This window comes from Solanum dulcamara, chromosome 2 (genome assembly GCF_947179165.1).
Source record: "Solanum dulcamara chromosome 2, daSolDulc1.2, whole genome shotgun sequence".
Classification (NCBI taxonomy): domain Eukaryota; kingdom Viridiplantae; phylum Streptophyta; class Magnoliopsida; order Solanales; family Solanaceae; genus Solanum; species Solanum dulcamara.
This window is the reverse complement of record NC_077238.1, coordinates 72,234,678-72,250,883: the sequence shown is the minus strand read 5'-3', so window position 1 is coordinate 72,250,883 and position 16,206 is coordinate 72,234,678. Positions and strand designations below refer to the sequence as shown.

Sequence of the window (16,206 nt, the reverse complement as noted above, 5' to 3'; positions counted from 1 at the left end):
TTTACAAAAAGATATCATCAAAACACTAACAGTTATACGTGAAGGATTTTTCAATCAAGAATTTGGATAGAACTTATCTTATGGTTCATCCTCTTTTTTTGACATAATAACAGTAGATATCGGCTCCAACATAAACATAAGAGTTGTAGGTACGTGTATTAGATTTCCAAAACATATTATTTTCTAAAATCAAAGGTCTACACAACAAGATATTCAAGAATTACTACTAGCTACGCAATCCCAAAAATGGATTTGAACACTTACAATCTCCATACACCTTATTCCTCCAAATTTAAGAACAACAACTCATCAACAACATCAAAACAATATCAACCATTATTATACATCATCAATAAGCTAATTCCATCCATTTAATCCACCTAAAATAGTCCCTTAACCCATAAATCTCAATAAATCACCAAACGAGTTTATAACGTTATTTTCTCCGTTCTAATCCTTTAAAACTCTAAATAAACTTGTTAACAATAAAAAAGGGACTTTAATATTACCTCAAGTGTGTAGCAAACACATTAAAATTTCTCCTTCTTGGCTGATTTTTAGCTCAAATTGAAGGCAACGCGACATACAACACTTTTCTCTTCATGAGCTTCGAATTTTGGGACTCGGTTTTTGTCGGATTTGGTGTTTCTCTCTAAGATCTTCCTTTCTCTCTTCTATGGAAATTTCTTGGTTTGAGAATGAGGAAGGAAGCTGAAAATATCCCTTAGATGATGTGGGTATTGGGCCTGACCCGAGTTGGAATCGGGTTGGGCCGAATCCACTGTTCATCTTGACCCTTCTGCCTTAAAATATCCATATCTTCTTATACCAATGTTTCCTCCAGACCCACGACCTATGGTTGGAAAGATATTTCAATTTTATACAACTTTCATTTTGAGAATTTTCCCAAATTACCAAATGATAAAGGGGTTATGGCCTCCCGAAGTCAGCTTACCCGAAAACGTGACTTTAATAAAAAAATATTTGATGGCTTCTACTTTGATTTGGCTTAAGGGTCCTTCTTGAGATGTGTTTAACTTCACATATATTATCCATATAACTTTTCATTATAAAAAATTCATGCCATTTTAAAATTTGAAATTAAAAGTACTTGAATTTATGTCCATTAGCTCACGAATAGTCCAAGATGCAAAAATACGGAATATAACATGAATATTTTACTATAATGGACATTCAAGAATCGGTACATAAAATTTTAATGAATTTGAAATAAATTGTATTGAGAAGTAATTTCTATGGAACTTTTGACGCATCTATTTGTGTCAAAGGTTCTGGATATGTAACTGTTCAAGATATCATCTTGCCACCTTATGTGGAAATCGTTGATAATACACAGCATATAGCTAGTTTAACGAAACAATTGACTTTTGCATTGGATTAAAAATAGAGAGAAATCGTGGATATATATCTTATAAAAATGTCATATAATTAACTTTCAAGATGGAAGTTATCCATTAGATGTTCTTTTCATGCCTGTTTGACACGCGAATCATAGTATTCATTCTTATGAGAATGGGTTGAAAAACAAGAGATACTTTTTATCGAAATATGGACAAACGCAAGTTGAACTCCGAAAGAAGCACTTCATGAAGCATTTCAAAATTTAATTGATTTGGTTATTTCCTTTTTACATATGGAGGAAGACTACTTATATTTATCGGACAATCAACACATAGTTCCTTTATCCCCTTTTCCTTTCATGATAAATTGGCTAAACTCATAAAAAAAAATTAAAAAAATAGCATTGAAATCGATTTTTATTGACCAATCAAAATTGTCTTTCAGGATATATGATTGCCTCAAAATGTCTAATATATATATACATTATTAGACCTTTTGAATAACAGATGTTTAAGAAATATTTTTAAATTACATCTCAGCAAATACTTTTATGTCTTAAATATTTTAAAAATTATATACATGTGATGTTTTGGTTTGGTTTAGTTTGATTTTTTTTAGTTAAAACCAAACCAACTAATTATGATCGATCTTTTTTCCAATATCAAACTAAGTTAAACCAAATCACTAATTATATTTTAATTAATTTGACTCGAATTATCGATTTTATGCGATTTATCAATTTTACTTGTACACCCCTAGTTGAAAAGCTTGAAAACAGATGAGTGTTATTGGAAAAGCATGAAAATAATAGAAAATCACCCTTGATGCAAAATGAGATTGTTAGATTTATCGTTGTTTTGATGAATTGATGATTAAAATTCGTTCTTTATGTTATATGAAACTTATGTTTCAAAATTGAGCTTATTTGAGATAAATTTGAGTGTTAACTTGCCAAAATTATAACTTCAGACATTTTTGTCTAGACCGCTTTAACACTCTTATCCTCACCTGCTAGCAATGGTATATTCCATCATCTCTTATCAAACACTTCAAAACTTTCATCTACTTTAGAACCTTGTCAAGTTCATAATTTAATTAGAAAAATGTTGATGTTGGCCTTAATATGTTATACCAAACTTCAGGTAATTAAAACGTTCGATGTTTCTTTATAAGGCCACACTTCAAATAAGAATGTCTAAAGTCATACCAGAATTTTTCAACTTCAGTGTCATATGTTTGAGATTTTTCCTGAAGCCGTAATTTTTTTTTAACTTTGGTAAAATTAAATGGCGATCCTAAAAACGAATATTTATGCACTATACCCATCTCAGCTTCACAATCTCCCATCTTTATGACTTTATCCATAACTAATTCGTGGAACATGGACAGATAAGTAAGTTGTTTATATTATTGGAATGACTTTACTCAGTCAGATAGAGAAGTAAGATTCCTAAGGGTAGAGAACAACCTATCAGAATGCATGCATGATTAGTACAGCTATATATATATATATATATATACTTTCTCCGTCTCAGTTTATATGATATAGTTTGATTGGATTCATAGTTTAAGAAAGAAAATCTTTTGAAATTTATGGTCTAAAAAAAGTCATAAATATTTGTGTGACTATAAATCATCTCATTAATTAAGGATAAAATAAATATTTTAAAGTTAAATTGTTACTAAATATATAAATGTATAATTCCTTTTGGAACTAACTAAAAAAGAAAATGTATCATATAAATTGAGACAGAGGAAGTAATTAAATTTAATTATTAAGGAAGACAGGGTAAGTATAGAGAAATTATATGAAGAGTCCCTTTATCTAGCTAGATCATGCTGTAACATGCAATAAAGTCAACCATTCCTTACATTAATCTCTTTGCCTACACTATAAAATCCTTCTGCTTGACAAATGACAAGGAAAAATTATAGATAGACATATGAATATGGTAATGTCATGCAATAATTTTAGTGAAAGTAGTGTATATTATAATCAAAGTCAACTCTGTTAGTACTCCATTATATTCATAGCATGAAATATTTAATTTCATCACTAGCCAAATTGTTCAAAGCCAGCTCTAGAAAAAAGTTTCAAATCATGCATGCATGAGTACTAATTCATATCTAATTAGTACTATAAATAACCAATATGTATCACTTACCAAGACCATCAAATCTATAAGAAAAAAAGTAGTTCAATTTGTGTGCTTCAATTTTCATCAATATAATTAATGGCTTTCCCAAGGCTAATTTTCTTGTTGATGCTTGCAATAATTCCTCTTTGTAATGCACAAGGCTTGAAACTTGGCTACTATGAGAAAACATGCCCAGGAGCTGAGGCTATTGTGGAAAAGACAACTGCACATTACATCTCTAGAGCACCAACTCTAGCTGCTCCTTTGCTTAGGATGCACTTCCATGATTGCTTTGTTAGGGTAATTTAATTTGTTTTATTTTCTTCATATCCTATTTCTATTATGAATAACATTGTGTTGTAAGATTTGTAAGTTTCATATTACTTTCTTCATCTCGATTTATGTGATTTTCTTTTACTGTGCAGATAATTTAAGAAAGAAAAAAACGTTTTTTTATTTTTATGGTCTAAAATAAGTACCAGATATTTGTGTGCCTATAAATCATTTTATTAAAAGAAAAATTTTGAATTGTACAGTTAAATTGTTTCTAAATATAGATAGGTAACTAAAAAGGGAAAGTGTGTCATATAAATTGAGACAAAATAAATACTTACTACCTAGGATTGAAGTTATACGCTGACAGTGAAATAATATTTTATTTTGTATAACTAAATTTTAACACATGTCAGTTACCATTTTATCAGGTTAATTACTTGTTAATGCTTATCATAGAGATTTTCTTGTAATTATTACCCACCTATAGTGTAAACATACAATATGTATATCTAGCACACACATTAATTCTTTAATAATCACTTTAGCTTCTTTATACTTCTGACGTCGACTCATATCATTATTCCTTTTTATAAAAATTGTTTGTACAGGGATGTGATGGATCTGTATTGCTAAACTCAACAAAGAACAATCAAGCAGAGATAGATGCCATACCAAATCAATCCCTTAGAGGATTCCAAGTGATTAATGCTGCAAAATCTGAATTAGAACACAAGTGTCCTGGTGTGGTTTCTTGTGCAGATATTCTTGCCTTAGTTGCAAGGGATGCCATATCTTTGGTAATTATTAATTATGTAAATAATTAAGAAGGAAAAAAATCGTAGTTAATTTTTAATTAAAATTATGGTTTGCTAAATTTTACAGATTAAAGGACCATATTGGAATGTTCCATTGGGAAGAAGAGATGGAAGAGTGTCAAACATGTTGGAAGCCCTTTTCAATTTACCACCTCCTTTTGCCAATATTACTACCCTTAAAGCTCAGTTTGCCTCTGTTGGTCTGAATGCAAAAGACCTAGTTGTTCTATCAGGTAAAATTATATAGGTATATATATGGTAGAGGTGTTAATTGAACGGTTTGGAATTAACGGTTTGGACTGAATTCAGACGGTCATAGTAGGCCAAAAATTGGATTATAAGCTAATTCGGTCAACTCATAGTTTTAAATTATTTATTTATGTTCTTATAATTTGTTTAAGCATCTAAGAAAACTTTTTATAACATAACATAAAAATGACTTTAAAAAATATTTATGTCCATTTATTAAAATTTCTCATAAATCGATTTAGATGGTATATCAGAACAAATTTTAAATAAGTTCAATTAAACATATTAATAAAGGCTGAAATAAATAAAATAAGTGAATAATTAATCCCAAAACAAATTAGGCAAGTCATGATTTTGAGGGTTTATTTTTCCACCCCTAATATGATTTCAAATCATGTTTCATCAATCATAATTGCTTGGTATTCTTTCTTTTTTCTTTTCTTTTTCATAACAATGTGGCACAATTTCTAGACCTTCAAAACATCTTACTCTTTAGATTATAATTATCCATAACTATATACTTATATAATATCCCTAAATTACGGATGTCAAATGGATAGACAACATTGAATATTTAAATATATGTTCAGGTCAACTCATTGAGAGTTGGCTACACAATATGTTCAAATCAGCTTAACTTTTAAATAGGATGAATTGAGTTAGTTCGAAATTGACCTACTATGAAAATATGTTCAGAACAATTAATCGAAAGCTAGTCATATTTATGATCTAATTTTATTACTATATAAAAATATTTATACAATTTATTGTTGAGCGTGTACTTTTGATTTTTAACTCACATTAGTCTGTCAAATTTTGTTAAATTTTTGAAATAGTATTTACTTATCAAACAAAGCTGATAAATTAACCAATTGCATGTTGTTCAGGGGGGCATACCATTGGAAATTCTCACTGCTCTTCCTTCACAGTTCGAATGTACAACTTCACAGGCAAAGGTGACACTGACCCAACTATGGATGCTAACTATGTTGCTAGTTTGAAGAGTAAATGCACCTCAGTTAACGACGTGACAACTATTGTTGAGATGGATCCAGGAAGCTTCAAAACATTTGATGGAAGTTATTATAGTGTTGTTGCTAAAAGGAGAGGGCTTTTCCAATCTGATGCTGCCCTTCTTGATGACAATGAGACTAAAGCTTATGTCAAATTACAAGCTATGTCCCAAGGATCGACATTTTTCAAAGATTTTGCTGAATCGATGGAGAAAATGGGAAAGATTGGAGTTTTAACCGGCAGAGCTGGTGAAATTAGGAAACATTGTTCGTTTGTAAATTAATTTAACTAGGGCCATTTAGCTCTTCATAATTTCCTTCTTTGATTTGCATTTTTTCTTTTTTCTTTTTTTTTTTGTCTTTTTGTTGAACATGTTAAGTGGGCCGGGTCGGGTCAAATCGGCCCACTAATAAATTTGGCCCACCTAAAATCGGGTTGGGCTGGACTGGACTATAACATTAATGGGCCAGATCAGACCGAGCCCAATAGTGAAAAAATCTTAAACAATCCGGCCTATGACCCATACTATCTGAGCCGGGTTGGGCTCATTGGGCTTGAATTTGTTTTTGCAGTGTTTATGTATTCGAAAATTTGAATCAATAATGAATATAATGTATCGTTATCTATTTAATTTAGAAGTACTTGTAACAATTTATATACTCACAATATATTATCTATTAGTAGATATACACTTATATTATAATATATATACTTACAATCTATATCTAATATATTCTCAATATATTATCTATTATAGTGATACACTTAATTATATATTATATATATATACTTACAATCTATATCTAATATACTCACAATATACTATCTATTAGTATATATACACTTATATTATAATATATATACTTACAATCTATATCTAATATACTCACAATATACTATCTATTATAGTGATATACGTAATTATATATTATACATATACTTACAATCTATATCTAATATACTCACAATATACTATATATTAGTATATATACACTTATATTATAATATATATACTTATAATTTATATCTAATATACTCATAATATACTATGTTCAGTCAAACACCTCTGGAGGTTGGCGTGGAGGTTAGGCTTGGTGACCAGGCCATCCAAAAGAAAAGTAGTTTCAAGTACCTTGTGTCTATCATGCAAGGCAGCGAGGAGATTGACGATGATGTCACACATCGTATTGGGGCAGGGTAGATGAAATGGAGGCTCGCTTCCGATATGTTATGTGACAAGAAGGTGCCACCACAACTTAAGGGCAAGTTCTACAAAGTGGTAGTTAGACCAGCTATGTTATAAGGGGCGGAGTGTTGGCTAGTTAAGGTCTTTCACGTTCAAAAGATGAAAGTTGTCAAGATGAGAATGTTGAGATGGATGTGTGGGCATACCAGGAGCGACAGGATTAGCAATAAGGCTATTTGGGATAAGGTAGGAGTGACCTCGGTGGAAGAAAAAATGCGAAAAATGCGACTGAGATAGTTTGGGCATGTGAATAGGAGAGACACAGATGCCCTAGTGCGGAGGTGTCAGAAGTTGGCCATAGATGGTTTCAGAAGAGGTAGGGGTAGGCCGAAGAAATATTGGAGAGAGGTGATTAGACAAGATATGACGCAGTTACAACTTACAGAGGACATGACCTTAGATAGGAGGGTGTGGAGGACCAATACTAGGGTAGAAGGTTGGTATAGTCTCGTTATTCTTCCGTATTAGTAGGCGTATTAGCGCACTGCAATTTCTTGTGCTTTGATTTCTATTATTATCTATTACTTTCTGTACTTCGATTACTCTATTTTATCTGTGTCGCTTTCATTATTTACTTTTTCATATCGCTTTGAACTTTTTAGCCTTATCTGACCTCTTTTTATGCTTTTATGCTTCTATTGAGCCGAGGGTCTCCCGGAAATAGCCGTCCTACCTTGGTAGGAGTAAGGTCTGCGTACACTTTATCCTCCCCATACCCCACGTCGTGGAATTTCACTGGGTTGTTGTATACTCATAATATACTATCTATTATAGTGATATACTCACAATATACCATCTATTATAATAATATACGTATATTATATATACATATAATGTATATCTAATATACTCACAATATGTTATCTATTAGAATAATATACTGACATTATACCATCTATTATAATAATGTACTTATATTATATTAGATATACGTTATACGTATATCTAATATACTCACAATATTCTATCTATTATAATTATATACTTACATTATACTATATATACGTACTATGTATATCAAATATACTAACATTATACTATATATTATAGTGATATAATTAATTAATTATATATATATATATATATATATATATACACTTATAATGTATATCTAATATACTAACAATATACTATCTATTATAGTGATATACTTACAATGTATATCTAATATACTCACAATATACTATTTATTATAATAATATAAAAAGAAAAGTCCGGTGCACTAAAGCCCCCGCTATGCGCGGGGTCTGGGGAAGGGTCTGACCACAAGGATCTATTGTATGCAGTCTTACCTTGCATTTCTGTCAGAGGCTATTTCCAAGGCTTGAACCCGTGACTTCCTAGTCACATGGCAGCAACTTTATCAGTTACTCCAAGGCTCTCTTTCTATTATAATAATATACTTACATTATATTATATGTATACTTACAATGTATATCTAATATACTCACAATATACTATCTATTATAATAATATACTTACATTATATTATATATACATATAATGTATATCTAATATACTCACAATATATTATCTATTACTCACATTTTATATAATATATATAATGTATATCTAATATACTCACAATATATTATCTATTACTTACATTTTATATAATATATATACCTAAAATGTATATCTAATATACTCACAATATACTATCTATTACTTACATTATATATTATATATACTTACAATGTATATCTAATATTCTCACAATAGACTATCTATTACTTACATTATATATTATATATACTTATAATGTATATCTAATATACTCACAATATACTATCTATTACTTACATTATATATTATATATATACTCACAATATAATATCTATTATTTATATTATATATTATATATACTTATAATGTATAACAAATATACTCACCTTATACTATCTATTACTTATATTATATATTATATATACTTACAATATATAACAAATATATTCACAATATACTATCTATTATAATAATATACTTACATTTGTTGAATTCTTATAGTGACTATAACTTTAATATTCAATATATGATTATGTAATGTAAAAAAAATTATTTAATTGAATCATACAAAATTTATAGGAAAAAAATTAAGAAATGCAAAGACTCAATGAGTCTTTGACTTTATTAATATATTGATAAAACTCAAAACATACAAGTTATAAACTTACAATTAGTTGTATATAATAAATTGTAATTTCTACATATTTTGAATCATTTTCTCCAATTCATCTATATTAATATTAACAGAAATTGGCTCATAATTTACAAAATCAACTACTCCGTAATTTGTACTAGCCTGTGCCGAAGGATCTCTAATTGACATTATTTCTTCAAGTTCTTCTTCTTCTGTATTTTATGCTCTTCTTTTATTTCTAATCTTTGATCTAATCCAATCTCTAAGGCAAACTAAAACATCTATGGCATTGCTCCCCAAAGAGTGTCGATTGTCTCCGATCTGCTATCTTCCTTGACTAAATGCGCTCTTCGATGAAATAATTAACATTGGAATATTTAGCACATCTCTAACCATGGTTGATAGTAGTGTACATTGTTATTGATTGTTCTTCTACCATTCCAGTGTAGTGACACTATTTTCATCATAGGTCTCTGGAACTTATCTCAAATAATAATTAAGCTCATCTCGATTTATGCTCTGTTGTAATGTAGGATGTATTCTATTCTAAATAGATAAATTAGAAAAATTATGGACAGATATACCACGTGCCTGTCTTTTAAAAGATGATGGCATGTCAAAAGGACGAGATAGAGGAACAGTATGACTAGGGGTAACAGTATCAAGTAAATCGATATAATGATTATATAATGTTTGAATATGATCATTTGTAACACTCATTGCCTTAAACATACTAGAATCTTCATCTTTTTCAATTTCTATAAAAGTATATATAAGGCGAACACATTCAGACATAAATTAAATTTTATATACGAATTTAACATAGAATCAATTAAATAAATAGGAGGAATAGGAAAAAAGTATTTTTAATTTTTTTCTATCATTTCAACGACAACTTCTTTGTAATCATCTTTCTTTTTATATTTCATAAGAAATACAAAAAAATTGACTAAATAAGCTAAAATATTAAAAACGGTAAGACAATAAGCATCGAAAAATTCAAACGTAGCCAAATAAATTTTTTCTAAGAACATAACAACATCATTAATTTTAGTCCAATCAGATTCTTCCAATATGACTTCAGGAAATTTATATGCATATTAATTAAAAGTTGTATTTATAGGGAATTTATAAATATTACAAGCCTTTAAAAAATCATAAGTCGAATTCTATCTAGTCTCAATTTCTTCGGACATTAATCTTGGTCTAAAATTATTTTCCTCGCATTTTCTTTTAAATTCTTTAAGTTTAGCTTCTATTATTTCCTTGAATAAAATCAGTTGCATGCCAAAATTTTCAATTGTTGGCTCAAAACAATAAAATTCATCTTTTACAATTAAATTATATATATGACAAGCATATTTAATATGAAAAATATCTTCTAAAGAGAGAGAAGACTCAGTTTTCAAAGAATTAATAGCAGCGATGTTGTAAGATGCATAATGAAAAAAATACACAAAACTTTGTATTGAAGACCATAATATTTTGAAGCCATTGATATAGAATCAGAAATAAATTATGCATTATGTTTTCGGTCTTCATCATATTGAAATACTAAAATACGTTTTTGCATAATAAAATCGTTATTTATCCAATGACAATTAACAATTAAATAATTATTTTTATTTATAGCACGACCAAGATCAGAAGTAAGTGAAATTCTACATGGAAGATTTGTTAATAACCAACGTAAATAATATGCATAGCACGATCAAGATCAGAAGTAAGTAAAATTCTACATGGAAGATTTGTTAATAACCAACGTAAATAATATGCATATTGTCCATAAAGTCTAAAAATATCTTATCATCAAGTACTTTTGGAAATACCGTTAAACATGAAATTATAAATTGATTGTATATAATGAATAAAAGCATTAGAAAAAGCAAATGAAAAAGGTAAACAACTCACAACTATCATTTTCACTATCTCTTTACGGTCCCTCATTTTATTATACGTCCTCGTTAATATTTCGGTCTATGGATTTATTCTACCTTGAACTGACCCAATAGCACCCCTATTCGTTCTTTTCAATCAGGATGTTCATTGTCTAGATGTCTAGTCAATTGACCCATTTCACCTTTATTACCCCCGGTCTTATGCTTGAATTCTTTTTGACATTCTTTACATTGAACTTTAGTTGTTCCGGCTATGCATTCAAAATAATGTCATATTAAACTAGTTTTTTTCTTTCTTTTATAGGTCGTGGGGGAAGATTAACAGTTTTATATTGAGCATTACTTATATCTACATCACGACTAGGTGGTGTAACATCTACATCATCATTATTATCTTGTTCTATTTCTACTTCAAATTCATTTGGTTCTTCTATACTGTAAGTTTCTTGATATTCATTTTCATTCATACCATGTGCACCTACACCTATTTCTTCAAATTCACTAGGTGGTAATTCAGGCATACGAGAATACTATCTACTTGTACTACCTCTACCGGAAGCACTTTTTTTTACTATCACTACCTTCACCAAAACACAATTTTTTAATATTTTTACATATATTTTTTAATCTATCCATTATGCAAATTACACTAATAAAAATTATAAACACAAAAATTAAATATTTAAATATACTAAAATTAATTTACTAAATAAAAGCAAGAGAAAGAATGATTATACCAAATTGTCGGAATCAAACAAAGAATCGTAAAATTGATGAAATGTTGAACACTTGAAAGTTGAAAACTTTCACTTGATGTTGTTAATTGCAAAAAATAATAAAATATTGATATCACTTTAAGAAAAAATTGAGAAATTGAGAGAATTAGATGATTGTTGGTGAAAAAAAATTATTCGAGCTGATGGATCGGTGGGCCGACTACCGGTCCCTTATCGGATTGGTCTTACCGGTCCAGGCCAAAAATTAGATCGGACCGGCCCAAATTTTTTTAGGGTGGGCCGGTATACGGTCCAGTCCCTACTGTGTCGGGCCCTTAATGGGCCGGTCTTAGTTGAGAAAAAATCGGGCCACCAGACCCATTTGACACCCTTATCTTTTGTTCTATGACTACCGGTCATAACTACTATTCTTGTTTTTTGATTATTTGTATATTTTTTTAATTTGATATGTTAATAATGGTTGTGGTTGACTTATAAATTGTAATGCAATGCTATCCTTGTTTGTTTATGATATTTTTTTTGTCCCAATTTGATAAATATATACTTTTGTAAAATTATCGCTTTTTAGCAATATTCAAAGTTTAAGAATGAAAGTATCACTTTTAAAATCTATAACCTAAAAAAGTTATATAAATTTGTGTTATTATATTACAAATTATATGAGAAATTTAAAGTTAAACTAATTGTTATCAATAATTGTTTAGCTAGAATTATAAGTTGAAGGTGTCGTTCTCTCATCTTCAAGGATGATATTGATTAAATTTCAAAAGTATTAAGATTTGGATTTGGTCTTTAATGATTGAAAGGGTCTTACCTTTTAACCTAATTAAGAAGTTGGCTTTATCAAATTTTGTTATAATATTCGGCATCCATTATTTTTGTCCTTCTGAAATGGTCATTTTGCATAGATTATTTTGTGCTCCATAGTTAGTTTGAAACTTTACCTTTTTTTACATACATGATTCAGAATCTCTACTTGAGATATCTTGCAATAAAAACAAGCTGATGTAAGACTTTTGTTGAATCTAAAGGTTGTATCATCAAAATGAATTTCTCTTAAAATTCCCTCAAGTGAGAAAGGACTTTTTTTATAAAAAATACTAGCTAGTGAGAGGGCTTTTTTTAGTGCTTATAACTACTTCTCTCTCTAGAGAAATTAAATGGTCACCACCCCAACTGCCGAAGTACCATCCCTTTCTATGTCACTGAAACCCCCCGAACCACTAAACAAGGTCATGTTTATGGAAGAGGACCCTCTTTGTAAGTAATCCCTTAAATAGATCCTTCTAGATAGACAGCCCAGCCGTAATACAATCCACCTGAGAATCACGAGGATGAAGTTACCACAATTAGGGAGCCTATTCTACTCACCCCTGAGCAGAAACATAGAATCTATCATCCTTGGAGATTCTCAGTAATTCTCAAACTAATGGGTAGGAAAATCTTCCACCACTATCTCAAGAATAAGCTAATTGAATTATGGAAGACGATGGATAACTTCATCTTTATTGATTCAGGATGAGATTTCTACATCGTAAAATTCTCGCAGTAGGCCAATATGGACAAGGACATTTATGAGGGCCCATGGTTTATACTGGGAAGCTTTCTCTTCATGAAGCAATAGGAACCAAATTTCGCACCAAAAGAATCTACCATTGCCATTCAATATTATGGGCAAGACTGCCTCAACTTCCAATCGAATTTTATGATAAAGGTGTCCTTGAAAAAATCAGCCAGAAATTACACACCCACTAAAAATTGTTGCTAGCAGTTTCGCTACTATTAGGAAGAGGTACACAAGAATTTGCATCCAAGTTCCAATGGGAAGGCCAGTTAAAACTTCAGTCCAAATTGGCAACCATATCTAGGAGGTGATCTACGAGGGGGAAGGTACCCTGTGTACTGGGTGTAGAATAATCGGACACACCCACAAAAACTGCACCATTACCTCCATACCCATCTCCTCTACCCACCATCCAAACCAGGATTAATGGGCCACTTCCAGCGTCGCAACTAAGGGAAGCTGGCAAACAGTTACCTACCCTAAGAAGAAATATATGAAAACGAACTCCGTCAATTGCACGCCATCAAGAAACAACACCCAATGAGGGACCCAGGTAACAATTCACAAGGCGGAGGTAGGTAAGTCCTCTACAACCCTCTACTCAAAGCCCTATTTGGATACCCTAACTTCCATTAGTTCTTTAACGGTCAACAAAAATGACCCAGCTTTAAGGTATGAGAAGATGGGGCCCACCCCTTTAACTCTCGATAATGTGTCCCATTCTTTGCAACACAATTTTTTAAAAGATAATGAAAAGTTGAGAATAACTCACCAAATTCCCATTAATGATGTAGGGACTAAAGCCATAATCTAGGTGAGAAGGGACATTCTCCAAGATCGGAAGAATGATAAAGCTCCCATGGAGGACGAAAATCATCAATTCACTTCTGGGGAAACCAACACCGACGTAGAGAGTAATCATCACCCCATTCCCTCTACTGAAATGACCATGACTATCGCGTCAATTATTGGAACTCCAACCATGCCTTATCAGGCAATAATGAAGAGAGGAACCAAGAAAAAACCCTACCTACTTCTGGAAACTCAACCAAGAATGAGCAATCCACTCCTCCCTCCCCTAATCTTTGTTTGAGAGCTGATTTTGAAAAATCACATACCGAAATTATGGCTAGAAATGGCTCTCCAGGGTCAGTCAATGTCCATGATAGTAATTACTATAACCCAATCGATAATAATTGTTATGAAGGATCCCCGTTACCTTACATAGGTAATTGGAGAAAGAATAAACTTAGCAATTGTCCAGTTCAGCCAACAACTATGAATAAAAGCTCTTCTCCGGACTCAATGGCTAAGCAACCCTACTCAGATGTTGACCCAAGAGAGGAGCACCCTCTTCAACTACTGCAACTTCAGACACCGTTCTTCCCCACACCTAGTCTCAACCTCGAACTCCAGAACCCAAGATTCATATTGTGGACCCTGAACAGAACTACCATCACCCTTCAAGACCTTCTACGATAAGAAATCTATGAAATGGAACTCCATCAATTCAAGAATCGCTAAGTAAGAGTGACAAGGACATGGAGGAATGATTCCATACCTCTGGGGAATGAGAAGTCAAATTCATGGTGGTAGAAAAAAAGTTCTAAAAGAATTCAAAAAGCTTCTAAGCGAAGCTATTTTACTACTTTTACCCAGACAAGTGGAAATGATAGCCTTGAGGGTGAAGGTTCAGATGGTGAACACCACCTACAATAGTTCTAAAGCCCCTGATGAATATAACGAACCCCACCTTGAAGGACAAAGAGAAAGGAAAGCTGGTAGGTCTGTCACCAACGCTTTACTTATCAATGAATTTCATTGTATAGAATACAAGGGGAGCCAATAACTCAACATTTAGGAGGCAGTGTAGGGCTCTTATCAAACTACATCATCTATTATGCTTGTCCTTCTTGAAACCAAGATGAAGGGTTATGCTAAAGTGACAATAGACCTGGGATACGAATCCTACATTCAATCTGCAAGTGAGGGCTTCTCTGAAGGAATAGTCATCATGTTGAAGGATGGCCTCGTCGAATTAGACAATATGTCGGTGATCCCTTAAGGCATTCATGTCATGGTCAAGGTATGTCCGTACTAAAATTATTTGATTTTTTTTCTATCTATGCCAAAAATGACTTTGCAAAGCACACCACTTTATGGGATAACTTTCTCAAGATATCCCAAAACTACTCTAGAGCCTGGGTTATGGGTGGGGATTTTAATGAACTTCATTAGGCTAGAGATAAATTTGGTGATAGATCTATTAAAAATAATAGGGTTGCCCTTCTTTAGAACTGTCTCAATCAATGTAATATGTCCAATTTAGGTTTCAAAGGTAGTAAATTCACCTAGACAGACAAGAGGTATAACAATTAGAGGAACGTCATTCTTGAAAGGCAGGCAGATGTCTGGCTATTAATCACTGGATTCTACAATACCCTAAGATTTCTATCACTCACCTCCCTGGAACACACTCTGACCATTTTCCTTTTAAGGTTCAACTAGAAAACCACTGGCCCATGAAGAGAGACATGCTCTTTAGGATTGAGCCCATGTGGTGTAGCCATCTGGACTTTAAAGGCATTGTCCAATCCTCCTTTCTCCACCCCACTCCCCTTATCCAAACCATCCATTCCTTCTAGGACAGTATCATCCTCTAGAACAAGAACTCATTTGGCAACATCTTCCACAAAATAAAGAGAATTCTTTTCAGGATAGATGCTATAAAAAGGTATAATAACTACCACCATAGTAGATACTATTA

General features: G+C 31.5%; 1 protein-coding gene across 1 annotated transcript; it reads left to right on the top strand.

The window, feature by feature from the left end:
- The first annotated feature begins 3,552 nt into the window (after positions 1–3,552).
- Positions 3,553–6,191, top strand: LOC129876803 (peroxidase 27-like). The gene is made up of 4 exons (XM_055952299.1): positions 3,553–3,800; positions 4,385–4,573; positions 4,659–4,824; positions 5,728–6,191. The coding sequence occupies exons 1-4, from the start codon at positions 3,597–3,599 to the stop codon at positions 6,135–6,137; spliced, it is 969 nt and encodes a 322-aa protein (XP_055808274.1). The 5' UTR covers positions 3,553–3,596; the 3' UTR covers positions 6,138–6,191.
- The last annotated feature ends 10,015 nt before the right edge of the window (positions 6,192–16,206 follow it).

Bases quoted from the DNA above. Each gene is read 5' to 3' on its own strand.
- LOC129876803 (XM_055952299.1), top strand. From the start codon at position 3,597: ATGGCTTTCCCAAGGCTAATTTTCTTGTTGATGCTTGCAATAATTCCT. The intron at 3,801-4,384 runs GTAATTTAATTT...TTGTTTGTACAG, and splicing joins TCCATGATTGCTTTGTTAGG to GGATGTGATGGATCTGTATT. The intron at 4,825-5,727 runs GTAAAATTATAT...CATGTTGTTCAG, and splicing joins AGACCTAGTTGTTCTATCAG to GGGGGCATACCATTGGAAAT.